The sequence below is a fragment of the Pseudopodoces humilis genome, chromosome 19 (genome assembly GCF_049639895.1).
Source record: "Pseudopodoces humilis isolate 2021_Gansu_Grassland_sample_001 chromosome 19, ASM4963989v1, whole genome shotgun sequence".
In the NCBI taxonomy this organism is placed as follows: domain Eukaryota; kingdom Metazoa; phylum Chordata; class Aves; order Passeriformes; family Paridae; genus Pseudopodoces; species Pseudopodoces humilis.
In genome coordinates this window covers 6,156,368-6,183,587 of record NC_142218.1, presented here as the reverse complement: position 1 = coordinate 6,183,587, position 27,220 = coordinate 6,156,368, and the positions used below count along the sequence as shown (strand labels likewise).

Below are 27,220 nucleotides of genomic sequence, written 5' to 3'. Positions count from 1 at the left end.
GCTGCCAGCCCACCAGAACCTCCCCACACTGTGGGGGCCGCCATAAGCCTGCAAAAGGCCAGTCTTGGCTGTGGTTTTGTGGTCAGAGCACAGAAGAAGCCCAGCCAAGCAGGCTGGTTGCTTTTATTTAGACTCGGGGCCTGCATGAGGCAGTCCCCTCCCTGTTCCTTTAGGGGGATTCTCATTTGGGGGCCACCAGTTTGCAATTAGCAAATCACTGCTCTCCCACCTCCCACAGCACCAGGTCACCCTGCCCTGGGCAGCCCAACAGCCAGGGGAGAGAACACCCAGCCAAACACCTTTTACAAATCATTCTGCATAGTTCACATTCTCGGCTGGTTTATGAGCATTTTAGCTCCTCATATTGATCAGGGCTGGAGCCGAAGTAATTACATTAATCAGAAATAATTTCCCATGATTTTGAGTCATATTTGAGCTGGTGCCCAGCTCCTCTGCTCACCCCTCTGCTCTCTGCTCCCTGGTACATACTTTCCAGGCGACATCGCTGCTTCCATAACCATAGCGAGACCCGGAGGTTTGTTTTTCTCAGCTGGATCCCACACACGCTCTAAAGGTTTCAGTCATGTCTTTATTGATTTGGCTGGGGAAGGGGACAAGAGGAGGTGGTTTATGTGAAGCTCATGCTTGGGAAATGTCTCCAGATGTCTCTGGCATCAGGATGGGGCATAGGGAAGGGTTGGAGGCCTGGAACTCCTTTGCACATGGAGGCATCACTTGCTTCAACTTTTCCAGTCTTGCTCAGAAGATGGAGAGCAAGCCCAGCCATTGCTTTGTCCCCTGGGTTGGAATTTGGAAGTGGGACTCACCTGCAAAGCCTTTGGCACGATTCCTGTGGAGAAGCAGCAGGTCCCCTGCCAGCTGGCTTGGATGGTGACCAGTCATTTGGGGTTTTCAAGTGCTGGGTGTGAAGGGTGAACTGCCAGCTCCTCATTCCCCCCCAGCCTTGCTCCCCAGTGTGCCCAAGGTCTGTGCTGGAAGCTCCTGCAGGAGCCAGGCTCCTTCCATAGAGGATGCTGAGGAATTCCCGCTTCACTGCCTTTGGGAAGGTCCCAGCCACGACCGGGGCTTTGTGGAGCATCCACTGGAGATATGCCAGCTGTCTTTGCCCCAGGTCACTGTCCCCTCCCCAGCACTGCCCTGTCCCAGCATCCTGGATTCACCAGCAGCCTCAGCTGCTCCTGCTGCTGGCGAGCCAAGAACAGCCCTGGGCACGTGAAGGGCTGTGACATTTGGGAACAGACACAGCCTGTGTCACCCAAACCTCTTCCAGCACCACACACTTCCCAGGCACAACCCCAGCTGCCTCATGTGTGCAGCACTTGCATCCTCAAAGCCTTACCAGAGTCAGAAAGCAGGGCTGGAAGGGAGCACAGCCCTCTCCAAAGCAGAGCTGGCACAATTACAAGGTAAGTTTGGGGACACTTAAAAGCATCACTGGCTGCACATTGGTGAGTGCCTCCATTTGCAGCCTCTTTGATGCTGCAGGGGACATGGCAGCTGTCTGAAAACACACAGCACCCTCAAGCAAGACAAGAACTGCAGGAAAAATGCTGTCTATCTTAGCCTGAAACCACAAGAAATATAGAGATAGTCAAAAAGAATGAGCAATTTGATCAGGAAACATGAGTGAACCATCCAGCTCCATGGAAAATACAAAGGGTCTGTCAGTAACCACACAGGGTCAGGATCTGGGGATTATGTCTTGTCTGAAAGATAAAACTTCTAGTGATATTTTTAAAAAGAAGTTTATGTTTGATGATGTTTGATTCTCAATAAAAAATAAATCCCAGAGGATCACAATATTGAATAAGTGATGATTTCTGACACTGTTTTCCACATAATAATGGAAAACCTCATCTGGCTGAAGTTTCCAAGCTTTGTTTTACAAAAGTCTTATTATTTGAGTTATCTGAATGTTTAACTTAGTGGGACAATTATGAATTGCTCTTGTCTGGACTGCAGGAAAAAACAACCATACAGAAGTATTGCCCAGGGTTTGATGGGTTTGAGCTTTCTCTGTTGTCCCTTCACAACAGCTGATACAAGGCTGTGCTGTGCTAATGAGAAGCCCCTTAGTCTGAAGGATGAGCTCTCACTATAGTTTTGGCTAAGCCAAGCCTTTTCTTCGTTGTGATAGTCCATTTGCTCCTCATGTAATCACTCAGCTCCTTTCTCTTGGCAATGTCAGACTTTGAGAGCAGAACCAGCCCCAAGCCCCATTTATCACTGCTTCTTTCTAGTAAAACCTACCTAAAAATGTCTGGGAATGGTGAAGGATCAAGTGTGCCCCACCACCAGGCATCGTTCCTGTCTCTCCTTCAGCCGGTGCCTTGCTGGCCTCGCCACCGTGGCTGGGAGCTTGGTGGGGTCAGCTGGTCCCAGATGTAGCCAAAGCTCCTGATGCAGTTGCCTGACCATCAGAAACTGGACGGCAGCCCTGAATTCTTTTCTCACAAGTCACTTGGCCAGGCACCAGATGGTAAATTCTTTCAGTCCCTGCATCCCGGCTCTGGGGGGGAAGCAGTGACCTCAAGGTAAAAGACTGGCTGGCCCATCCCTTGTCCCTCGGGGTGTCTGGTCCTCTCAGCCTGGCTCTGCTGTCCAGTTAAGGTGTGAGAGCCAGAGGGAATAAAAATGCCCAGACAGGGGTGGAAATAGCCATCACCACCTCTCTCGGCTTTTGCTGTTTGAAACTGGAGCCAGATTCATTCTGGGTAGGAAACAATTCTCCCATCCTGCCAAAAGCAGAGATATTTCAAAATTTCCCAAAGCCATGGTGTTTTCCAGAAGTCTCATGAAAAACATCCAGCAGCCACCCCAAAGTATCCAACAGCTGAAGGAGAACTGAGGCATCTCCATTTCAGCTCATGGCTCTTGGCTTTTCCAAGCTGGATGTATGTCCAGCTTTCCACCAGTGCTGTCCACCCTCCTTGGGCAGCCCTGCTCCTCTGCAGTGGGGATCTGAGCCAGGAGTGCCCAGGAGCAGTTCTCCCCACTAAGCCATGGAGTTGACTCACATTTTCACAGCCAGGACCCAGGATAGCCTCACTGTTCCCTGCCAGAGGTGGGCATCCTGACCCTGCTCTGACTTCCCCCAGCTCTAGGGAAGGTGCTTAGCACATGATGTACGGTAAAGAAAGGGAGTCTCCACCAAAGGAAAGGCATGAATTGAGAATATGCTCAATATCCATCCCAGATGGATGCAATTTCAGCTGAGCAGGGTGTGCAAATGAGAGTTTTTCTGTGTTATTCATGATGGCACGTTAGAACAGCAAACACATTAAAAACTCAGCTCTCTAAAATGTAAATTCACTGGGGCAGTTCCTTCATTTCTACAGAAACAGCAAAGCTTGCCAGTGGCTAACTCAAAGGAGATGCATTCAGATCCCTGTATCAACTATTTTCTTGTACAACTGACCACAAAAAAAATGAAAAAAAAATTGCAACCCCCCAAAAAAACCTGACAATAATACCATGGAAACTGTGGAGAGAGACATATGGACTTAATTACTAGCTCTGAAATCACACGTATGGTACAGAACACTTAGAGGGTAGGTGCTCCAGGGGGGAAAGGCTATAACTGAGGATTTATAAAATGAACTGCTAACGTGCTGTTCTGCTGCAGCTTTGCACATCCAAACTGGTGCAGGGGCTGATTCCTGTGCCAGGCTCTGCCTGCAGCCCCTGTAGCCACCTGGGCAGGCACGTGAGACCCAGAGAGGTGGGAGAAGGGAAGCTAAAGCCCATGGAGAATCCTCTTTGGGAAGGCAGATCCTGGGGGACTTTGTGGGTACCACTCCAGCCAGCTCCACTGGGCATCCCCCAAAACCCAGCAAGGTACTGGTGAGGATTGCCAATGCCATAGGAAGTGTGGGCAGCTTGCCAGGCATGGGATGCTGGGTTTGGCCCCATCTGACTGCTTGACTTGGAGGTGTTGACTTGTCTCAGGCTTGACTTGGGCTCTCTGTCACTGCCTGAGCTCTGACAGCTTCCTGGTGATGTCAAAACATCGCAGTGATGCCACCTCACTCCATCTGAATCTCAGTGACATCAGGTGTGGGGGGAAGCAAGGTCCCCTCTTGTTCAGAGCTGAGGAGAGAGTGAAGGAAGGAGCTGACCTTGTAGCCAGGACACATCAGGTGACAGGGGTTTAATGTCCAGTTGGTTCCCCTGGGCAGCCCTGAGCCTCAGCCTCCCCCAGGGGTGCCCTGCTGCCCCCTGAGACCTCACACCAGGGCTGCTCCAAGGGTCATTCATTGTGGGAAATTAGAGGTTTTTATTTTTGTTACCAGTACTGGCACCTGATTTCTAACTGGGAAATGAACTCATGGCCATTAATCAGGAGTCCCTAATAAACACAGGCCTGGAATAATTAATTGAACTGTCCCCCTGTGGCAAGGCTGGATCTGGCTCTCCCAAGCCACTCCCAGGATGTTTGGCTGAGCCAGTGGGAGGGCACCGGCTCCGGAGCAGAAAGTGGAACGTGAGAGGTGTCTCCAGCCTTAGGTATCAAATCCTCAGGCTTGTGAGCACCTGTCAGAGGTTCCTGACCATCCCCTGCCAGTGAGTTCAGAGCAATGTGCCATCCTCATGCCTCCTCTGCCACAGGCAGGGCTGCTGGAGCAGATCCCTGCACCTCCAGGCATGGCCTGGGAGATGAACGGAGCTGGAGCTCCAGCGTTGCAGAGAAGAGGCTCCGGCACTTGTGTAAGTGACAGCAGCCTTTGGAAAGTGTCTGGTGTTCCCACAAGCTGCCATGACCTCATTAGCAGCCTGACCGCAGCTACTGAAGCAAAGCCAAAGCGGAGATTTGGGGTGGTAATGTGAGAGATCAGTCTGTGCTCCTCCCTGCTGGGCTGTGCCCACCCTGCTCCATTCCCCAGCTTCCAGGCAAGCATGGAGCCGAGGTCAGAACTGCTGCTCAGGTGACTGAGAACCTGTTTCACAAAAGCAAAACAGAGGGGAAGGCCAGGGGGAAGGATGGGACATCACTTTCAGTTGCATGGTTTTGGTGTTCTGTTTATAGCAGCCAGCACCTCCTGTGTGTTTGCCAACACACATCTGATATTAGCAGCAGCTCTCATCACGTCTGAATGATACAGAGAGTCTGTGCACAGCCACCAGGACCCATCCCTTGGACCAGCACAGGAGCAGAAGTCCTGGTCCCAGAACGCATCCTGCAGGCAAGGGGCAGGGGTGCAGGAGAGGAGCCAGGGAGAGCTGCAGGACTTCCTGCATCTCGGGCCTCTCCCTTGAGCTCTGGGCTCACAAATTGTCCTTTCTCATATCTTGAGATAAGATCTGGGGAAATGGGAATATGGAGAAGTGGCTCTGTCTAGTGTAGGTCTTGAGGTGCTAAGGTTTGTCTTTCCTAAGAGCCAGCCTCATACCCTCACTCACAGGGGACAAGAGAAAAGCTTGCACAGGGCAGACTGAGAAAGCATTGGGAGGCAATGGCTGAGCACCTGCTTTTCTTCCCCAAATTTTGATTTCTAATTCTCACAATTGATTAGGATGATCATAATACTTCAGAGGCTGAATTTGCATTTACAGGGCTTGAAATCAGCAGGGTCAGACTGCAGCCTCCTCTGCATTAGGTACCCAGGACAATGCAACATGATGTGCACCCAGCCACCCCACCCCAGCAGCCTCCCCAGGTGGTCACAGTCCCTCTCAGGTTGGGGATGATGTGGCAGCAGCAGCACCACCACAGCAAATCCATTTCCAGCTCCCGTGGGAGACTCACCCCTCTTCCACAGCCTGCCATGCCCCGGGTGCAGCATCAAATATAGGGGTGGATGCCTGGTCACAGCATTGTCCCACAGCAGCAGCAGGGACAGTCCTGCCAATCCCTTCACATCCCAGGAGGAAGATGCCAGCTCTGCCTGGGCAGACCTTGATCAGTGGGATGGGGCATGAAGCTTCCCTAGCAGGCAGGAGAAGGGAGCTGGATCACCCCACAGCCTGGTTCCCCAGCCTCTCTCCCCAGGGACAGCACTGCATGCCCTCCCCTCACTGCTTGTCTCGGTGGACAGCACTTTCTCACCTTGAGAAGAGTGGAAATGGCAGCTGGAATGTGGGCTGGAAAAAAAAAATAAAGGAAAAAAAAGAAAATCTTGAGGCTTGTCCAAACCTACTCATGTTTATATTGGAGCCTGTGAGTGACATCAGAGCAGGGAGAGTATAAACACCAGCAGGACCTTCTCTGGGCTTTAAAACCTGCGAACAGCCACTGCCTCCAAACTGCCTGGGGGGTGATGTGCTGAAGTGGCACAGGGGAGAGCACCATGAGGCTCCAGCTGGAGAAGCAGCTCCTCTTCCTCTCCCTCCTCTGCATTCTCTCCAAGGTAAGGGAGATGGGGCCCTGGGGCAGCTTTAGCTGTGGAGCACCCGGTTCTGGCAGAGTGGGGTGCAGGAGTGTCCCCAGGAGCCCGCTGGCTCTCGCCGGCCGGCAGCCAGGCTGTGTTGATGCAGGGGGCAGAGCTTTGCTCGGGAGAGGAGTTTGTGAGGAAGCAGCAGGGTCTGGGCACTCCTGGGCCCAAGGCTCAGCCGCTGGAGCACACAGGAATGCCAGCAATGCGCTGCTCGCCCGCCGTCCCTGCAGCTCTCCGGGCTGGGCTGCGCTCGGTCCCCGCCAGCCAGCGAGCAGCAGCTGGGCAGGAGCGGCTCCTCCAGGCTCCTCCAGGCTCCTCCAGGCTCCTCCAGGCTCCTCCAGGCTCCTCCAGGCTTCTCCATCCCCGCCCAGGCTCCCGAGGCAGGGGCCAAGCCACGAGCACCAGCCCTGGCATTACTCAGCTCTCCCCAAGCCAGTACCTCCGATGGGATTTGGGTTGTAGGGATTTTATTTTTTTTTTTTTTTTCTCTTGGACTCTGTGTGAAAATATTTGCCTGTGCAGAGATCAGGAATGTTGAAAAATTTGGGGCATCTCAGCTCCAAGTTCTAATTGCTGCTTGAATCCCCAAGCAGGGATGTCGTGGCAACATCGTGCTTATTTGACTCTTTTCCCAGAAAGTTCAGATCTCTGACAGGAGCCACATTGTCACCTAAAGACAAGTAAATTACAAGAGCAAGGGGAAATGGATTTATGGCTTGGCTAATCTAAAACATCAATATGTAATAATAACCTCCTGAAAGATGAAAAACGCCCTTGGCTGCCTGTGTAAGCTTTAACAGAGCAATGATTCTTGTCCCAGGTGCTCAGGAGTGCCTGGAGAATCACCAAGGACCATCGTGCTGCCAGCCCAACCCTGGCCACCACAGCCAGTCCCTGCCACATTAATAATGCTGCTCTCTGACAGAACTAGAACAAAACCCAGATTACCCAATCCATTTTGGATATATTTTAACTCCAATTACTGGCACTGACACTTCTACAGCCTCATGAAAAGCATCAGAACTGCTGCAAATGGGAACAGAGAGCACCAGTGGCTCCCCTCTCTGTCTGACTCATCATGTCAGACCTGATGCCGCTGGGAGAAACTGAGAGAAAAAGAGAAATGGTATCTAAAACCTGCATGGTCTGGCTGAACCCATGGCTCTCCTGGCAGACCCAGACACAGTACCTGGACCAGGGCAGGGATGAATGTTTTGGTTCCTCGTTTGCTGTGTTGCACAGGCTGGCCCTGCACCCAGCAGCACGTGCATGGTGCTGAGCAGCAGGGCTGCCAGGGGCTCACAGGCACTGCCAGCCCAGTACTGGCAAAGGATTCACTTCCAAACTGCAGAGCCAGCTCCCATGGCTTCAGGCTCTCTATGCAATAGCTCTGTCACATGTGACATGATGGGAGCTCAAGAGCTGCCCAAAAAAGCTGCTGGTGCCAGGGTAGTTGTGCAAGCAGGATGAGCCAAGGGTATAAACATCCACCTGCCCAGGTGAACTCCCATGGGCACCTCCCTGGCACACAAGGGGCTGAGCAGGCAAAGGACTGCAATGCATGTGCCAGTGACTGCTCAGTCTAGCCAGGAGGGAAAACAGCTCCCAGTCCTTGAAAGCATGCCTATCTCTGGGCTCCTTGCCCAGTGGGCCAGGCCAGGTGAGGATGCTGCAGCCAGGGACAAGCAGAGGAGGCAGCTGGACCAGTGAGGAGTGCAGTGAGGTCTGCCTGGCTTCAGACCCCCACTGCTGATGCAATGTCCTGTTTCTTGGCGTGAATGAGAGCTCTTAAGACTGTTAGGGGTGAGGTGCTGTGCACTCACCACGTGAATTCAGTCCCTGCCAAGCCACCTGTCCAGCTGGGCACAGCCTGCTGCCTTGGGGGCAGGAATGGGGGTAGGCTGCTTTCCCTCCCTCTCTTCCTCTCTCCCACTGGGCTGCTTGGGGCTGCTGAGCTCATTAAATAACCACCACTGCCTGGGATGTTCACCTTGTAACTCCATCCTCCTCCTGTGTGTTCAGAGCAGTGGCACATTAAAATCCCCATCTTGCAGAGTGCTGAGCCTCTGAGCATCCTTGATTCTCCATGGTTTTCCATAGGTGCCCTTCCAAGGGGACAGTAGCTTTCCAGGATGCTTTGAGATATTCCCATGGATTTGCAGAACCTCCCTCCACCAAAAACTGCCCCCATGACTGAGACAAGGTTACCTGGCTGTCCCAGTGACAAAGCAGCTATTAGCCAAAAACCACCTGTATGGATTCAGCTTTGCTTCCACAGGTTTGTGCCCAGCTGTGCCGGAGACCCTGCTACTGCCCCTGGGTGCCACCGCGCTGCCCCCGCGGCTCCCCCCTGGTCCTGGATGGCTGTGGCTGCTGCAAGGTCTGTGCCCGCCGCCTGGGAGAGCCCTGCGACTTCCTGCACGTCTGTGACCAGAGCCAGGGCCTCGTCTGTGACTACAGCTCAGCACCTGCAGGGACAGGAGGCACCTGCAACTGTGAGCACAGGGATGCCCATTTTCCCCGGGGGTACCCCCACACTCCATCCCAGCACACAGCCCAGCCCCAGTCATGATCTCACATGGCTTCAGGCATCTCGCAGCGCCACCAGGGAGGTGCTTAAGGCTAGGAAAGCAGCTTTCCTGAAGATGCTGCATGCAGCTTGGCTGTGGGGCTGTGCCCCATCTCCTGCCACCTCTTGTGCTGCTTTCTGACTGAGAATTCAGGGTGGTTTTAGCGAGAACGCACAGGGAGGTCCCAGGGATGCTGCATTCACCCAGCCAAAGGAGCCTGGGAGTCCTGCAGAGAAATCTCAGAGAAACTTTTCCTAGCCTGGAAAGCCTGAAGGCAGGGTCAGAGCCAAAGGGCAGAGGGATTCTCACAGCTTGTGAGCTGCTGCTTTGAAAGAACAGAGAGATGAGGAGCGAAGGCAGGGAAGGGGAGGAGGTTGGATGACGAACATGCTGCTGCACACCCATGTCTGCTCTGCCCACCGCTCAGTCGCTTCTGTGCCCCACTCCAGTGCCTCTGCTCAGCCCCACAGTTACCCCCAGCACTGCCATCCCCATCTCTGTCACCCCGTCCCTAAAGGGCTCCCCGCCTCTCGTTTGCAGTTGAGGACGATGAGGAGGGCTGCGAGGTGAACGGCCGGCTCTATCGAGACGGGGAGGTTTTCCAGCCCAGCTGCAAAATCCAGTGCCATTGCTTGGACGGGGGCTTCAACTGCATCCCGCTCTGCCAGGAGGATGTCCGGCTGCCCACCCCGGACTGCCCCTACCCCCGGAGGGTGGAGATCCCAGGGAAGTGCTGCCCGGAGTGGATCTGTGAAGCCCAGGACCAGCACCTCCTCCGGGATGCCAGGGCAGGTAAGATGCAGGGCAGCTCCAGGGAGGCGATGCCCACGCAAGTCTCTGGGGATGGCCCCTTCAGGCCGGGCTGTGAAACATCAGCAGGAGACACCTCACACGTTTCTGTGGCACAGCACCTGCCTCCAGACACCCTTTCCCCCCTCATCTCCTTTCTTGCAGCCGCCGGGGCCCCGCTGCTGCGCTACCCCTGCCAGGAGTGGGGCACGGAGTGGAGCCCCTGCTCGGCCACCTGCGGGCTGGGCTTTGCCACCCGCGTGTCCAACCAGAACCGCCACTGTCGCCTGGAGACCCAGAGGCGGCTCTGCTCGCTCAGACCCTGCCCGGCCCCGCCGGCAGCGTTCCCAGCGGTGAGTGAGGGCTGGGTGCGGCTCCTGCCTCCGGGAAACACCTCTGGCTGACAAAGAGAAGTGCCGGCCAACACGAGCCACGGGATCCCCGCTTACCTGTGGGCCCCCCATCAGCGCTCCTCAGCCATGAGCTGACCGTGTCTCAGGGACCCATGAGCCATCTCCTGAAACTGTGCACGGAAAACAGCCGATGGCAGGTGCAGACCAGAATTTTGGGGGCTCTGGATGTCTGAATCCAGGAGCACTGTGGATCCCACACAGGTGAGCTCGGCCTGCCCCTATGGCCAGAGACGGATTTGCAGCTCCTGCCTGGCTCCCTGGGCACACCCGGGAGGTGGTTCTGACACCCCTTTATTAGTCTGGCACAACCCCAGTGTGGACACGGGGCCAATCTGCCTTTCTGGCACGCAGGTGGCACTTTCTGCCCGCTCCTGTCCCCTTGCACCACCTCTGCCACGTACCCCTGCTCCCCAGCTGTGGGGGACACACCACCACCCCTCTCCATCTCCCCGCTGAGCTCCATTCTGCCTTTCCAGAGGGGAAGAGGAGGTCGTTTGTAGCTGTGCCCACCCCGGATTCACGCTGGAGCCGACGCCTCATCCCGACAAAGAGTCTGGCATAAACTCGTGGCACTGTGGTTACGGTGAAGATGGAGGATGTTCCCATTGGGAAAACAGAGAAGAAATGATGGACTTTGGCTGCAAAGGAGGCTGGAAACAAAGAACAAGATCCCCGTGTCACCCATCACCTGCCTCCTCTGTACACCCCGCTGCCCCAGGCAGGGTTACTGGGCAGCATTCTGAGTTCCTTAGGCTGAATGAAATGGGAAATGGGGAAATCCCACTCCAAGCATAAACCCACCCATGAAACCAGAAACTGGTCCTTTCTTGGACCAGCGGAGCTTCTGAAGAGGTGATGCTGCTTCTCCACCACATCGCACAGCTCTGCTTTGCAGAGACTTCAAGAGAGACCATCTCCAGCACCTGGAAGCCAAAATCCCTGGAGGGAACCCTCCTGGCCTGGCCCCCCAGGGAGGGAGCAGGGCATCAGGCTGCACCCCACAAGTCACTGCCACGCCAGGCTGAGCTGCTCGACCAAGCAGGAGCTCAGCCAGCCCACGGTACCCACCCTGCAAGCCAGCAGCCGCTTCCCGGGCATGGGCAGGGTCCTCCCGATGGCAGCTCTAATTCACCTTCCCCTCATCCCTCCAGAATAAACACGAGCCTTCCCGCTCTGCCTGGCCTCCTCCTCTCCAAAGTGCTGGTGGTTTGGCAGGGCTTCGGCAAGCGAGGAGCTCAGACACCGGAGACTCCGCTCCGCAGCACCAGACATACCGCCTGCCATCCAAGCACATTCCCCGCCAGCCGGGGCCAAGGGAAAAGCAGGAAAAAGGGAAAACAAATCGCAAAGATGAGTCGGGGCCGTCTCCTGACGGGCTGGAGCTGCTCCAGCCATGCGGGAGTCGGTGCAGGAGAGCTTTTTTTCTCCCAGTAAAAAGTGCTTCTGGGTGATGGGAAAATGAAACCCAAATGCCCTCTAATGGCCTCACACAAATGTGCAGAGGGAACGCGTGTTCCACAGCAGGAAGGAACAGCTGTTTGGGTGATGTGTCCAGGTGAGAAATGGACTTTTTAGATATGTATTTCTGGAACTAAAAATAAAGATGTGCTCATCCAGGTGTGGAGCTTGTCTGTGTAGGGTGAGCCCAGCCCTGCTGCTCAGGGCCAGCTCGGTGGGTGCAGGAAAGTCCTGGCACAGGGTGGAGCTGCTTAGAGTAAGAGAAGGAAAAAAAAAAGTTAATCAAGGCACTGAACACATTTTTACAGTTTATTATATCCTGGGTTGAACCCTTCACTCTTACCCAGCTATAAGTTCTGCTGATGGCACCAGCCCTGGCCATAGCAGTGCTCAGGTCTCCAGGGTTGGGATGTGCAGGGCAGGGCACGGCACAGCACAGCCTCTCCTCAGCCTCCCAGAAATCAGTGCCCAAACTCCCCTGTAGCTCATCCCTCCTACTGCCAGGCCCACGCTTTCTCCGGTTCCCCTGGACTGGGATTTCCCCAGCACGATGCAGCCACCATCACCAGCTGCCTGTGCTCCTGACCAGGGCAGATCTGGGGGCAGAGGAGCAGAAGGCTGAATGGCAGTGAGAGCTCCTCTCTCCAGCCCAAGAAAAAGCCCCCCCAGCAGCAGAAAAGGCAGCAGGGCCAAGGCAGCTCGCCCACTCCCTCAGGCCCAGCAAGAGCTGAAAATAAAATCAAAGTCAAGGATGAGGTTCAGTCACCTCTTGGGGGTAAAAAAAAAAAAAAAAAAAATAGGAAGAAAAAAACCCTCACTGCTCTTGCAGTAAAACATTGCCTACAAAGAGAATTATTTACTGCAATCATCTTGTGCTCAGCCTGAACACAAATCATTAATTCTGTTTGATACGGGCATGTGGTGGACCTCCAGCAGGCAGCAAATGGCAGAACAAACAGCTTTGGTCGACTTTTTTTAGTTCTCTGGTGGCCACCCCAAACAAGTGGTGACCTAAAGCTCATGTAGACTTCAAAACTACCACATTCCTCAACTGACATGGATAAAACATTGTGGGTACTGCAAATCCTGGTTTTAAGGCAGTTCTTGTTCAAGCATGTTGGGACTCAGCCACCAAGGCTGGGTGAGCTGCCAGGGCTGTCACACACTCCCAGATCCTGCCTAGCCACCTCTGGGTGATGGTAAAAAATCAGAAGGTCACTTTTTTAGGCAGCAACCTGCAATTCTCGTCTTAAACAAATGACTCAACACACCTCTGCTATAATTATCTTTTTTTTTTTTCCCTGCAGAATGTCTCCCTGATTCACTAAGCATCTAAATAATGAATTAATGATTCCAACTAAATCAGAGTTATTATTCCCTATGAATGCAGGGAAATCAACTCTTGCAATTTGATTGCCAGTCTCACAATATTTCCCTCTAAAGCCCTGCTACCCTGGAAACGTGGTTATTTGAGGCTCTGACGCAGGGTCCTGGCTTTGCCTGCTCGTGTGGGGCAACAGAGAAATATTCTACCCCATCCACAGGTAACGTGTAAAGATAAAAATCTTTATCTTTATCTTTTAAAAATCACAAAAGAAAATTCTCTCCTGTACTCAAGGCACAAGGCCACATCTGCACACAGCCTGGGATCTGCCAGCCACACTCCTGAGCCAGTGATGAGCCTCAGATCACAGCTCATTTCTGTGCAAGCACACACAGCAGCTGAAGGAAAACTGAACCTACTGGATGAGTAAACAACATGCATCAGAATTTCTTTTCTAAGTCATCCTCATGACTGATGGTTTTTAAATGCACAGAGTTGGGTGAGAGAGGGCTGGGTGAGCCCCTTATTAAAGCAAAATATTTTCAAATACTGAGCACAGGAATGCAGTACTCAATTGAAAAAAAAACATAAAAAATCAAGTAGATCAAATGGCTTCCGTATTTTTCCTGGAAAAACATGGCTCAGGTTATGTGTTTGCAGGAGCTGTCTTGGCCCTGTGTTCTCATCCTGACACCAGCACTGCCAGAGCCAGGAGCCAGGGGGGAGGGTCCTGATGCAGGATGTTTGGGATGTATTGAGAGTGAAACCATGGCTTAAGTGCACCTAAACCACACAGGAGGCAGGCACAAGAGAAAAGCTCCGTGGCTGCACCTCCAAGGGGTCCAGGGCACAGGAGATGTGGAGAGCATGGGGTTCCAGCCATTTCTGGGCAGCACACCCCATGCCCTGCCCTGCCCCTCTCCTCCCATGGCAGGAGGCACCAGCTCCAAGCTGGGACAGAGAAAGCTTTGCCTTCCTTGCTGAGAGCAGCTCATGACCCTTCCCATGACCACAGAAGTTCTCCCAGCCAGCTGCTGTCTCTGCCTCAGTTTCCCCAAAGGTTGATGGCTCAAAGGGAACTGCTCCCAGTCTGTTCCTCTCCTCTTGCTGCCCTTCCACACCTCCATAGAGTTGCTCTGCAGGTGCCACCCCAAGCCCAGGCTGCAGGAGCAGCTGATGCACACAGAGGTGAAGGGGGCAGGAGCAGGGCAGGACGGAGTCACTTCCCTGAGGGGTGCACCCCATGAACCCCCCTGCCACCGTCACCCCAGGAGCACAGACCCACCACAGCCTCTGCAAACCGCAGAACAGCCGCATCTTCACCGCATGGAAACATCTTTTCGGCGGCACACCCATACTGGTGAGATTTTATTACACAGGCAGGAAATAACACACAATGTTTCCCACCGCTTATCTGATCCAGCAAGCAGTGTCTGAAGTCAAGAAACACACGGGTGCTCTCAACACGCAGCTAACCATCACCCCATCTGCGTCTTGGGCGTCCCCACCGTGTCCCCGAGCTGCCGTGCCCGAGCGTGGTCCAGCGGAGATGTTCAGCAGCTCCCAGGGAGGGATGGATGCTCAGTCGGGATGGCTGGGCAGGACTCACCCTCCCTCCTCCCCACTGGCTGCTGAGATCCCAGCCTCCTCCCACTGCCTGCCCGGATTCAATTCCCGGAAAACAGGCTGCCGTGGCCCTTCCAGAGCCTAGCCTTTCACCTCAAGTCCTTTCCCCAAGGTCGTTTTCCTGTGGCTTATCAGGGTAAACCTTCTCCCCTCTGACTGTTCCCTGTTAGCTCCCGCACCTGCAGATCCAAGTGATTTCTGGCCCCGTTTATGCTGCAGCAGCTGCTCGGCAATGAATGGGGGCTGCCCTTCCTCGGGGTCTGCTCTGGGGTCTCTGGTTTTAGTTCTTGCCCCAGTTTCACAGTATCTGGGTGTCTCCTGCCTCTCGGTGCCTGTGACAGGACAGGCAGGGCACAGCCCATCTCCCGTGCTCCCTGCACGGGTCGGGACCGCTCGAAGGAGGAACGGGGTTTTTGCGCCTGGGGAGGGAGACAGAAGGAGAAGGAGCAGCAGCAGGGAGGGGGCAGCTCTTGAGCAGGGCTCGCTCTGCCTGGGCTGGGGACAGCCAGCCTGGTACATCCCTGCCTGCTGCACTGCCTGTGGCACCGGGGATGGCAGCAAGAGCCCCACGGAGCACTGACGGTCTCCTCCTTACCTCTGTTCCCGGTATTTCTGAGCGTTGGAGCCAGGAAAAATGCTGTCGGGAACGGCAGTGAGGGCGGCTCATGGGCTGCGGGCTTCCAGCCCCCGCTCTGGAAAACTGGGAGGTTTCTCCTGAACGCCAGTGGGACAGAACAGAAACAGGCTGAAAGCTTTGGCTCCCCTCCTCAGGAATCCCTCTGCCTCCCCCCTGCCTCCTGCTCCCTCCAGGCACTCCCAGCACCCAAAATAGCCGAGGGGCTGCGTGTCCCTGGCGCCGGGCTCCGAGTGCCTCAAGCGGGCTGGGGGGAGGCGCCGAGGGAGCGGCGGAAGCTCCGCTGAGGCTGCTCTCGGCACATCCTCCGTGCCCCGGGGAAAGTCCGGCACCCTCGGGTCCCGGGCCGGGCTCAGCAGGAGCGGAGAGAGGAGCCGCAGCCTGTGCCGGAGGGTACCGTGCTGCTGCGGGCACCGGTGCCACCGAGCACTGGGACAGCCTTCCACCGAGCACTGGGACAGCCTTCCACCGAGCACTGCCACCACTTTCCACGGAGCAGTGCCACCAGCGGCCGCCCTGGGCAGGGTTGTGGCAGCCCGATGGCTGTGGATGCTGTCTCCGCGTGGCCCGGCAATGGCAGTCGGGCTCTTTGCCCCGTGGATTCCGCCTTCGCCCAGCGCTTCCTGCCCGCCGTGTACCTGACCGTGATCCCCCTGGGGCTGCTGGGGAACGGGCTGGGGCTGTGGCACCTCTGCTCCGGGCCCCGCGAGGGTGCCCGCCAGCCCCTCAGCCTGCTGGTGGGCAACCTGGGGCTGGCTGACCTGCTCTACGTCAGCACGCTGCCCTTCCTCGTCAGCTACTACCTGCGAGGCAGAGTGTGGCTCTTCGGGCAGGCCTGGTGCCGCCTCACCCGCAGCCTCTTCCACCTCAACCTGTACGCCAGCATCGGCTTCCTCACCTGCATCAGCATCCACCGCTACCTGGGCATCGTGCACCCGCTGAAGGCACGGGGCAGGTGCCAGGGGGCAGCCTCGTCGGCGTGGCTCAGCGTGACGGTCTGGGTGTGGGTCCTGGCACAGATAGCCCCTGATCTTGCCTTCAGCAAGACGGATGACACGGGGACCAAGTGCCACGACACCACAGGACACGAGCACCTGGGCGTTTACCTGCCCTACACCTTTGTTGTCACCGTGACTGGGTTTGTCGTCCCGTTCCTCATCATCATCGGGTGCTACTGCCACGTGGTGTTCGTGCTCTGCAGGAATGACAGCGTGGACCCCAGCCTCAGGAGGAGAAGCATCGGACTGGTGATTCTCGTGATGGTTCTCTTTTCCATCTGCTTCCTCCCCTACCACATCTTCAGAAACCTCAACTTGTTTTTTCGCTGGCAACCGCAAGGGTCCTGCACACAGGCTTCAAAGGATGTCTACGTTTCCTACCAGGTGACTCGGGGCCTGGCCAGCCTCAACAGTGCCCTCAACCCCCTGCTCTATGTGGTTACCAGCAAAGACTGGAGGTCACGAGTGAGGACCATCCGCCAAAGCGCCAGACAGTGTCTGAGGCCACCCTTCCGGCGCACAGCCTCTTGCCAGGCAGCTGAGAAGAAGAGGAACATCATTCTTTGTAAGGGGGAGGCTTCTAATGAGCTCTGAGGGACCTGACACCCCCACTTCTGCCACGTCAGCTTGTGCTTGGCCCCTCCCTGGGGGCAGCCCCCCACCTTGACAGAGCTTTGCAGAGATGGTGACAGCAGCATCGCGGGCTCCGTGCACACAAGGGATAGACAGGACTGTCAGCATCACAGAGAAAACTGGGACCAGATTTCAAAATCAAAGCCACTCAACCCAACCATTTTGCCTACAGCACGCCTGGAGATGGAAAGAGATGATCACGTTAGCTCCAGTCCAAAGTGTTTCCTCCAGCCCGTCATGAGCAGTCTGAGCTGGTGAACATCCCTTGCTTCCCAGCTCCTCTGACTGAGGGATGGGAGGGAGTGACACCTTGTCCCTCCACTGCATCCTCTCTACTCTACTGTACAAAGAGGATTCCCTCTTTCACCTAAGGAGAGGTCCTGCATTGCAGAACAGCTGAGAGGGTGAATTTTTGCAGGGGGGAAGAGCTTTGGAATGGAAATATTCATTAAAAAATCAGGTTTTAAGTACATTACTTAGCTCTGCCAGTTCCTGGGTGACTGAGCTGTTCCAGGATCTGTGGGATCCTCTACTGCCCACCTCCTTTGCAGAAGAAAAAGACATTACTGGCATTACTCCCTCTCTTTTGGAAGAGCACATAGCAGAACTTACAAATAGGCATTTCAAAGTTTTTGGAGGCTGTTGGTTGGGGTTTTATTTTGGAAGGTGAATGACTGCAGTAGCCTTAACTGCTTTCAGCAGGAAAATGCCAGGAGAGTTTGCAAATCTTCAGGTGGGTGTTTGCATCTTGCATCCAGCCTTGAAAGGGCATTAGATATGACTTGTAAAAATTAGATGTGCAAATAAAAGGAGAAGCAGCACTGGTGTGAAGGCTTGTGAAGGCAGGATGTGATGGTGAGGGCAGCTGTCTGTCATCACCAGGGGTGGCAGGTCTCTTGCTTTGGGGTGAGCAAAGGCTCCCAGGCAGTATTTTGGTTTTTGATCTTGGTCTTACCCACTACAAACAGCTCGAACATTTCAATTCAATAATGTGATTTGCAGTGACAGCAGCTTTTGGAGCCCAGCTGAAGGAAGTGGACTGTGAGTTAAAATCAGCCCTTTCTGGGAAAGCACTGGCCCACGGATGGATGTTGTGCTCTTTTCTTGACATTTTTGTCTGTCAGCTGTTCCTCACACGGACCCACCTTAGCTGGGCAGTGCAGGGAGCACAGCTGGCTTGCAGCGCAGGCAATATGTCTACAGTGCAATAAACAGCTCATGCTTTCAGTTGTGAGTCGTCTGGCTTCTTTTAAAGCCTTATGGGAGCCTGGGAGCCAGCTGGCCTGCGGGCTGGAGCAGGGGCCTGCCTGCTCAGGGAGTGGAGATGATCTTCCCAGGGCTCTGCAGGCAGGGACCTGATGGGAGACTGCAGGCAGCTGCTGGAGAGTGATCTGTGACAGGCACACACTGAGGAGCCTGCTCAGCACCAGTCAGGGGTCCTGCAGAGCCTGAAATGTCCAGCTCCCACCTCATCCACAGGAAAAGCAAAGATAAAGCATAAATTCACCAACAAGACCTTCTCTGTCTGTAGTAGGAAGATTGAGACATTAGGATCACACCTGGTCCCTGCTCCTTGCACACATGCTCCAGATCTGGGCTTCTCCAGAGCTCTGAACTCTTCTGTGTTCCCCAAAAAACACCCATGCCTCTGAAAGCTGTCCAGCTCTTCCATCTTCACACATGGATCCTGTCTAAGATGCTACAACTCCCTGCAGAGCCAGCCTTGGCTCGCACAGCCCTTGGGAGCTGTGACACCCTGTCACTGCCCCCACTTTGGGCAGGGTTGGTTGAAGTAAAGCATCACCACATGCTGGGGAGGGAGTGCTGTGTAGGAAGTGCCAGCAAACTCTGCTCTCACCCCCTGCATCCTTGTGCCCAGATGTGTCTTCTTGTCTTCTCCAGTGCCCCCTCCCTTCACTTATAATAAATGGTTTAAATGGTGTCCTAAGAAGCATCTCTGAGCCCCAGGGACAGTTGCAGGCATAAATCTGCACATTTTTTCTGTGTTCTGTGTCTGTCAAAGCAGCAAAAGCCAGTAAGGATCTGTGTGTTGGGCTGATGTCTGAGGAGTTTGGGGTGTAATTTTTAATTCTTTTTTAATCACAGCCCCCTTGATTTTTGGACAGTGCTGCTTCCCATGTGAAATGGAGGGAATAAGCTCTTTCCCTTTATTAGGTGTGTGTGTAATTAAGGCTCAGCCCCTGGCACATGAACCTCTTCACAGCTGATGATGGGGCAAAAAAAACACCCTCCTTCCTCCAGCCCTCCCTCCTCCATCCCTCCTTCCTGCCCTCACTGCCAGGGAGGTTCCTTCCCTCCCCAAGAGCAGCTGCTGCTCTCTGTGGGACATGGAGGTGTGTGGCCACTGCAGGGATCCTGCTCAAAAGGCGTGGGCACTGCTCCCCTGTCAAAACCTCCCAGGGCTCTTTATCCCCTGGAACCAGAGGGTTTGTCCCTGGAGCAACCAGCATGGGCACCAGCACCAGCACCCAGCCTGTCCCAGGTCCCACTTACAGCATGGGAAGAACTTTTGGGAGTGGGTAAACGGGCAGGGAAGGTGGGCAGCGGTCATAACCCTCCTTCCCCTTCTCCCAGCACAAGCATTTGCTGCTGGCAGGAAGGGGCCAGTGCCCCTGGAGAAGCTGTGCCATGGTTGCCTCCTGAATCACCACCCCTTTTGGGCTCCTGGCTTATGACAAGCTGAACGTTCTTTCCCTCCCTTGGCTATCTGTTGCCAGACTTTGGAGCTGTCTAAAAGCAAGTGAGAGGAATCCCACCTGCTTTTCCCACTGCCTCTCTGGTACAGCAGCGTGGAGCAATGGTCTTGTCTGCAGAATCAAGCTGAAAGCAGATTTTTAACTCCTTTACCAAGATTAGACCCAACCAATAAATCAAACATGGTGAAAATTCTCCTCCTGACACTAATGGGATCAGGATCTAGCCTGGAAATTTGGCAGCATTTCTTGCTTCATTAAATAAACCTCTCTTGGTTGAGGATATGTTGCAAACACAGTCAAGGTTTGTTATGTTACAGAGAACTTTTGAGCTGACAGCCCAGGGAAGCCAGTCAGGCAGAAATAACAGGCACACGTACAGATGCACAGATGTACATCCACTTTCTTCCTCCAAAATGCAGAACCGTTTTGTTGGGTTTTTTTGGCATGCAAAACACTCTACAAGAAGAAAATATTGCTATCAGCAACATCTAAGTGCATAGAACTCAACTCTGATTAATGCTTCATTTCATTTTGCACACATCAGCTAAAATCTGGCTCTGACTCAGTTCAGGGGTGCTGGTAGGGCCAGTGGAGCCCTGATTGCTAAACAAGTGTGGGTTGGCTGCCCTGTGCTGAGAACAGGCGAGGTGTGAAGCTGGACGAGAAGCAGCCAGAGCAGGAGGCTCCCGCAGGACTTGGCTCCCCATTACTCCAGGCACCCAGCACCAGGACTTGGTGGAGCATTTTTCACAGTGTGGTGGGAGGCTGCAGTGTGCACACAAAAAGGGATGAGTCACTCAGGTCACTAATGAGAGGTCACAGCATCCTCAGATTCTGTAAGAGGCATTTATTTCTTCAGCAAAACAATTTCATTGCTAAAGTACCTTTGGCTGCAGTGACACCAGACCTGACAGGTTATCTTATTTACCGAGGAGATCGATCAGACTGGGAAGGGAGAGCAGATGTAATTATCCAGGTGAGCTGGGAAAAATGGTAAACATACCTGCCGCTGGGGTGCTGCTGGAGATTTTAATAAAAGAGAAAAAGCTGGCTCTTTGTCTATACTACATGGAGTGCTTTGGCATCCGAGGGACCAACAGCTTGTGCAGAAGAGAGCAAATCACAGAAATAGAACAACACTTAGCATGCCTGTGTGAAGCCATCAGGCCAACACTACCCCTGCAGTGCATGCAGTTATAAATAGTGATAGTTATAAATAGTTATAAATAGTTATAAATAGTTATAAATAGTTATAAATAGTTATAAATAGTTATAAATAGTTATAAATAGTTATAAATAGTTATAAATAGGTGATGCCGTGCTGCGCAGGACCCGGGGGCGAGGAGCGCACAGCCAGCCCCGGCCGCCGCTCCCACCCCAGCAGCATTTGTATGTGCGCTACAGAGCGACTGCAGCTGCACCCTGCAGGCACCGATTTGTCCTGCAGGACTCGCCCAGCCCAGGTTTAAAAGAGTTGTGTCATTTTTAACTCCGTTTCTTTAAATATCCGCCCCCAGCAAGCGCTCCTTGCCCCGGATCGCTGCTTGAGGCAGGCGCCAGCACAGGAGCGGGGCAGTGAGAAACCCCCGGGAGATGCTCAGTGCACTACGACCTGTGCTGCCTCCTCAGCATCCTGGGAGGAAGATATCATTTGAATTTTGCCCAACACCTCCGCTCTGTCATGAGCAGGAGACACTCAGATCCAGCCTGGCTCCCTGAAGAGCCCTTCGTGCCAACATGCAGCCCAGCCAGCGTGAAATTCTTCTGCTTGTTTGGGTTTATGGGCAAAAAGTTTACCCTAAGGAGCATCAGAGAGCTCCCAGGCTTCCCAAAGGCACCACAGCTCCTCCTTGGAGAAGCTGCTTCCATGCTGTGCTCAGGACATCCAAGGACAGGAGACAGATTCTGTCCTGGCTGCCCTTGCTCACGGGTGGAGGTGCAGAGGTGCACCTCTGTGCTCAGCAGAGGTGGGGAGAACCACCCACCACAGCTCCCAGTCTGCTCTTACCAGCACAGCCCACCCTGCAGAACCTCCGTGTCTCCAGTCCAGGCAGTGGGGACAGTCCCATGGCAGTGGAAGCTGCTGGCACGTAGGGGAGCTCAGGGGTAGGGTCCCTGGTGCCAAGAGCCAGGCATTCTCACTGGATGAAGTGTTACTTGGCTTGGAGGCAAAAATCCCCCTCTGAAAGTGTGTAGTGCTGGCCAGTGCCATGCTGAGCGTCCAGAGGAGATGGGGATGCAGTTTCTTTGGGGTGCAGCTCATCCATGAGCCTGGGACTATCAAAGACCCCCACTGGTCTGCACAGCCCATCATGAGATGCTGCAGCTTCCTCAGGGCTGTTGGAGGAAAGAATCTTTCTGTGTGCAAAGCTGAAACAACAGATCCATCCCTGTAGCCACTATCACACTGCAATGAGCTGGGATGTGGGGAAAGCTCTGGCAGGGTGCCCCAGGGCAGACACCAGCATCACAAGGGGCACAGTGAGGAAGAGGGGCTTCACCAGCTGAAACATTCTTTATTTTCCAGTGGGGCATGTAGGAGCAGAGGGTGGCTCATGGACAAACCAGCAGACTCAGCCTGGGAGTATGGGACACATCCTCTCCCAAAGACACAGCACAGGGATGAGTGCTGGACTTGCAGCCTCAGCTGCCAGCCCCAGCCTGGGGGAAGTTCTCATTGCCTCCATAAAGGGGGCTGCTCACGCGTGGTTCTCAAGCCAGAAACCCCCAGATGGCCATGCCCTGAGTCTGTGCCTGGTCCTGTGTGGAGATGGCCAAGGGATACCCGGAGCATCACCTCCTGTCACTGCTCAGCACCTCAGCTGCCACCTCAAAAAATGACCTAAAAGTCAGGTAAATGTTTCATGTCACAGAGAAGCTTCTGGTTTATTTTTCCGTTTACCTCAGGTGGTTTGCCTGCCTCCAAAAAAGCCTACTGTTAATTTAATTCCCTCTAATGATTGATGGCAGATCTGGCGTCCCAATGCCTGGAACAGCTGTGATTCCTGTGCCACCATTTGCTGTGCCCCAGGGACAGCACACAGCCCCTGAGCATGGCTGGAAAGAAAGGGCCAGGGCTGGAGCAGGGGACAAGCAGCTGGGCCAAGCGAACACAGGGACATGTTTGCATTTGCAATTCGGAGAGGATGTGTCTTATCTCCCCGGTCAGTCCTTCCAGAGAAAAGCCTGGAGAGAAACAACTGGAAACTTTTTGTATATAAACAAGACTTAGTAGAATCTGCAGTTTTAAGGTGGAGGAAGAAATTGGTCCCGAAAACGGTGCTTACACTTCAAGAGAAAACAAATATTTCGTTTTGTTCTATTCATTCCCCACTGGGAACCTGCTGTGCCCTCAGGGGTGGGCAGCAGGAACACTTTCACAGGGCATTTTCAGCTCCCTTGGCTGGGAAATCGCTTGTGGCCCAAACCCAGAGCCCTTCTGGCCAGTGCAGTGTGGGACCAGCCATGGAGCATCGCTAGCAGGGGAAGAAAAATGAATCTTGGAGGAATCAAACCCTGCACTGAAATAAGTCGGTGCCTGGCAGGGAAGCTCAATCAACCTCGCAGCACCGGTTCCTCAGAGGAAAACAGGAAAGGACATCTTGAGTTTTACTAATAAATGCACTTTTCTCCAGTTAAAGTCCTGGGGCCGATTTGTTTCCTAGCGGGTTATTTTTAGCATCGAAAGGAGCCATTTACTGTAATCTGTCTGCTCGGGAAGCGGAGCTCCGGGGCCCGCAGCCGGGACTGCGGCAGCGCCCGCGCCGCCGGCCCCGACCCCGACCCCGACCCCAATCCCGATCCCGACCCCGACCCCGACCCCGATCCCGACCCCGATCCCGGCCCCGACCCCGACCCCGATCCCGATCCCGATCCCGATCCCGGCCCCGACCCCGACCCCGATCTCGATCCCGATCCCGGCCCCGACCCCGATCCCGACCCCGCCCCCGACCCCGATCCCGACTCCGACCCCGATCCCGATCCCGACCCCGATCCCGATCCCGATCCCGATCCCGATCCCGACCCCGATCTCGATCCCGATCCCGATCCCGATCCCGACCCCGACCCCGATCTCGATCCCGATCCCGATCCTGGCCCCAACCCAAACCCCGGCCCCGACCCCGACGGACCGGGGCGTGCTGGGCTCCCCCGCGGGCCCGGCCCGGCTCCGCCGCTCCCCGAAGCACACCCAGCGGGCACAGGCTGCCTCCTGCCCCACAGCCCCCGTGGGGCGCTCGGGGTGCCGTGGGGTGCACCCATGGGACCCGCTCAACGCGCCCACCCTGCGGGCACACACCTTTGGCACCGAGGCCACCAGCGCATGGCAGAGCCCTTCCCTCCCCCTGAGGTGTCCCACAGCATCCCTGCAGCTGCTCAGAGCCTTTCCAATCCCTGCAGTGCAGTGCTGCCATGGCGTGGCACGCCTCGTAGGACAGGGGCAAAGCTGTCACCGGGGAACCCTCCAGAAGAGCCTCACGTCTTTGTAATTCCTTCCCAGACCCTTTGTCCCCCGCCGCCCCTGACCTTCCTGGCAGTCCCGCAGGCTGCGAGGCAGGGAAGTTCTTTATGGCATCGTGACGCTGCCACCCGAGGTGGGAGCTGGCCCGGGGCCAGCCCTGCTCTCCCTGTGGCCACGTTCCTACCCTGAGTCTGTGTGGTGGCCGTGGCAGCTCGTCTGCAGATCCACCTTGCCCAGAAGCAGGACCCTTCTCCAGACACACTCCCATAGTCTCTCCTTCATCACAAGATCTCCTGCTCCACTCTGGCACTGGCAGCAGCACCACGGAGCCTCCCAGCCCCAAAACCCAATCCAAACTGGCAGACAGCTTTGATTTAACAGACTCTCAGCAAATACTTCCACAAATTTTTAAGTAGAGGTATAATGATTTTATCTTATTATTTTATAATTAAAGCCAAGATCCTCAAACAAAATAAATGAACCCAGTAAAGCATCTGAGATCAAGAACTTGCTAAAGCAGAGCAGCACCTTTCCCATTTGGTTGTGGTCCAGGTGCTTTATGGCAGGTACTTTGTGCCTGGCTGATGTTCAACTGACAGCTTTCCAAGCATATAAAAAACTTATTAGGCTGAAAATAGAGTTTGTGACCATAAACTGTCAAGAGTACTGTCAGCATTTCCAGCCCAGGTCTGCTTTGTGCACAACCAGTGGCAGATCAGGCTGCTGGAGGAAGTGGGGTGTGAGCATGGGGCTGTGTGGCCCCTCACAGAACCCATTTTGGGTGGGAAGGGTAGGTGGGAAATGCTTCCCAATGAGTTCTGGGGTATTAGGAGGTGGCATGATGAGGTTTAGCATGGCTGGTACTGGGTAAGGAGGTTGGAGCCAGTCATACACAGAACTGTGTTCATGTGGTCTGGGGTTGGAAAGCTGGAAGTCACATCCATGGGAGACCAAACTGCATTTACAACCAGTTTATATCCAATGCTTCCTTATTTCCCTTGCTGAGCTTCCACATCACAATGCAGAGCAAAGTGCCTGCAGCCATCTGAGCTACTAAGAGCCCAGGAGAGAGGCAGAAGCAATTCTCAGAGCCGAGGAAAACTATGAGGTTCCTGAGCCTGCAGTAACTGAGCATGGCCAAAAGACAAATCCCAGGAAGCTCCAGCATGCAGGAGGATGTTTTACAGGATGATTTGTGGAGTCATGGGACAGAAGCAAATACTACATCCAGCCTGGGTGCAATCAGGGATGCTGTGTCTGCAGAGGAAGGCATTGCCATGGCCCTTCATGCAGAGAGGAAGGAGCACTCCATGTGCCCAGCTCATGGTGCTGCCTGGCTGGGGCAGCCCAGCAGTGCTTTAAGGACATGATCTGGGCAGCTGCTTGTTATTCATACCCTGATACCTAATACTTTTTAGAAATTAAACTAATCCACTGCTTCAGAAATACCCTGTGGCTTTGCCAGGCTATCTATAATATAAGTATTAATGGCATTAAAGCGAGAATAGCTGATGCTTTTACTAAAGCAAACAAAAACATCAATTTGGTGCTTAAAAATAACCTAAAGAGGCAGAGTACCATCAGGATGGTCCCCAAGCCCTCAGAGAGCTGGAGCACCTTGCAGCTGAAACCAGGGAAGGGGTTGGGTGGTGGGACTTGGGATTGACTCAAGCAGACCCACACAACTGGTCCCTGTTTAGTGCTTTTGGTCTGAAACTGCTAAGCAGTTTTGCTTATTTCAATCCATTAGAACTAGAAAAGCTTTTTAATAAACTCCCTGCCAGCATGGAATTAGAAGATGTGGGCCAATTAGACACATTAATTAGTCACTGGTTTAAACACAGATGAGGTTTGACTTTGTTTACCAGCCTCTCAAAGTTCACCTCCAAAGGATTGGAAAAAAGGCACGCTCACTCCCAGTCACAAGCACCTCCCCACACAAACACAGCACTTGGACTCACGTTTTATTTTCAGAGCTCCTGCTTTTTCTTTGCCTCCCCAAGCAATAAAAATGAGACATTTAATCTCATAATGCAACTTCTCACTGAAAATCAATGATAAAGTACATTATCTTGCCTGCCCTGAACCCATGGCTCCAGCTTGACCTTCCTCAAGCAGAGCAAAGTCCAGAGAAACACAAAGGTTGAATTTATGGTTTCCCAGCAAGAAACCATAAACTTTCCTGTGCCTAAGGAGGAACAGGACAGGATGGCCCTCCACAACAGCCATCTGACACAGTTTGGTGTCTCTCATGTCCTGTGATCACTGCAGGCAGGAAAAAGTAGTGTGTGTGCAGTGAGAATCAGAGCAGGCTGAATCCAGCCTGGGTTTTGAAGACTCCAGTCCCACTCCAAACAGTCCTGACTTGTTACTGGGGGGTTTCTCATTAGGAGATGGATCCTGCTCCCCTTTTCCTGCTGAGCAGCATTTATTCTACAGGGGCCTCTGACCTGCAAGAGGTCAAAGCAAGCCCCAAAAGGAGAAATCAGTGACATCCCAATCTCTGTAACTCCCAGTGCAGCCTGGAAAGGCCATGCTGAAGGAAGACCCATGTCCCAAGACACTGCAAGGTAAAGATTTCTTCTGGGGTCAGGAAAAGACCTTGAAGCCAGCCAAGGTCAGCCCACCACAAGCCCCAAAGAGGACAAGACAGTAGAAGGGGACTCTGAGAGCTGCTCATGCTGTGGTAGCAGAGATGCTCCCCCTGTCCCCAGTGTCCCCAGCCACCCACTCCTGTCTCCAAGGTGGGAAATCATTGCTGACCAGTGGAAAAAATTACCAGCACCAGGTGAAGTGCATCTGCATGAGCAGGAGGCCCACACGTCTCTGGGGCTGGAGGTTTGACAGCATCCCAGGCCCCGTCAGCAGGGCTGCAAACACCATGGAGAGCACAAACCACACACATTCCTCCAGCAGAGGCTCTGCCACATGATTTAGGAGGCTGCAAGCCCTGCCATGTCGAGCAGCACGCCGACAGCTTCTGCTGCTCCTGATGGATGCCGGAGTCTATTTTTTCTCCAATAACAACTTTCACTAATGGTGCTGGCACGGAGGCTCAGCAAGGAGGAGGGAAGTGGCAAGTGGCCAGGGTGAAAAAGAGTTCACAATTACAGTAGGAGAGGCCACTGTGTCCCTTGCTTTGGCCATGGAAATGCTGAGGACTGGGATGGAAGGGGCTCTAGGAGAGCATTGAGTCACCCCCTC

General features: G+C 54.1%; 2 protein-coding genes across 6 annotated transcripts; both read left to right on the top strand.

The window, feature by feature from the left end:
- The first annotated feature begins 6,234 nt into the window (after nt 1-6,234).
- On the top strand, nt 6,235-11,783 carry CCN5 (cellular communication network factor 5). 5 transcript variants are annotated; one of them, XR_015774181.1, is made up of 5 exons: nt 6,279-6,368; nt 8,674-8,890; nt 9,506-9,757; nt 9,920-10,368; nt 10,644-11,783. XR_015774181.1 is itself a non-coding variant. In XM_014254110.2 (5 exons), the coding sequence occupies exons 1-5, from the start codon at nt 6,309-6,311 to the stop codon at nt 10,665-10,667; spliced, it is 741 nt and encodes a 246-aa protein (XP_014109585.1). In that variant the 5' UTR covers nt 6,279-6,308; the 3' UTR covers nt 10,668-11,783. The 5 variants fall into 5 exon arrangements, 3 of the variants coding, with proteins under 3 accessions (XP_087920834.1, XP_087920833.1, XP_014109585.1); XM_014254110.2 differs by having other exon boundaries at nt 9,920-10,107; XR_015774180.1 differs by having other exon boundaries at nt 6,235-6,368; nt 9,506-10,368.
- Nucleotides 11,784-15,568: 3,785 nt separating this feature from the next.
- LOC102100005 (P2Y purinoceptor 1-like) lies at nt 15,569-17,908 on the top strand. Its single transcript, XM_005524904.3, has one exon. It carries the CDS (start codon nt 15,749-15,751, stop codon nt 16,799-16,801), a length of 1,053 nt encoding a protein of 350 aa, XP_005524961.1. The 5' UTR covers nt 15,569-15,748; the 3' UTR covers nt 16,802-17,908.
- Nucleotides 17,909-27,220: the final 9,312 nt, after the last annotated feature.

Coding starts and splice junctions, on each gene's coding strand:
- CCN5 (XM_088064707.1), top strand. CDS start 6,309: ATGAGGCTCCAGCTGGAGAAGCAGCTCCTCTTCCTCTCCCTCCTCTGC. Junction 6,369..8,673: donor TCCTCTGCATTCTCTCCAAG/GTAAGGGAGATG, acceptor TTGCTTCCACAG/GTTTGTGCCCAGCTGTGCCG. Junction 8,891..9,505: donor GACAGGAGGCACCTGCAACT/GTGAGCACAGGG, acceptor TCTCGTTTGCAG/TTGAGGACGATGAGGAGGGC.
- LOC102100005 (XM_005524904.3), top strand. CDS start 15,749: ATGGCTGTGGATGCTGTCTCCGCGTGGCCCGGCAATGGCAGTCGGGCT.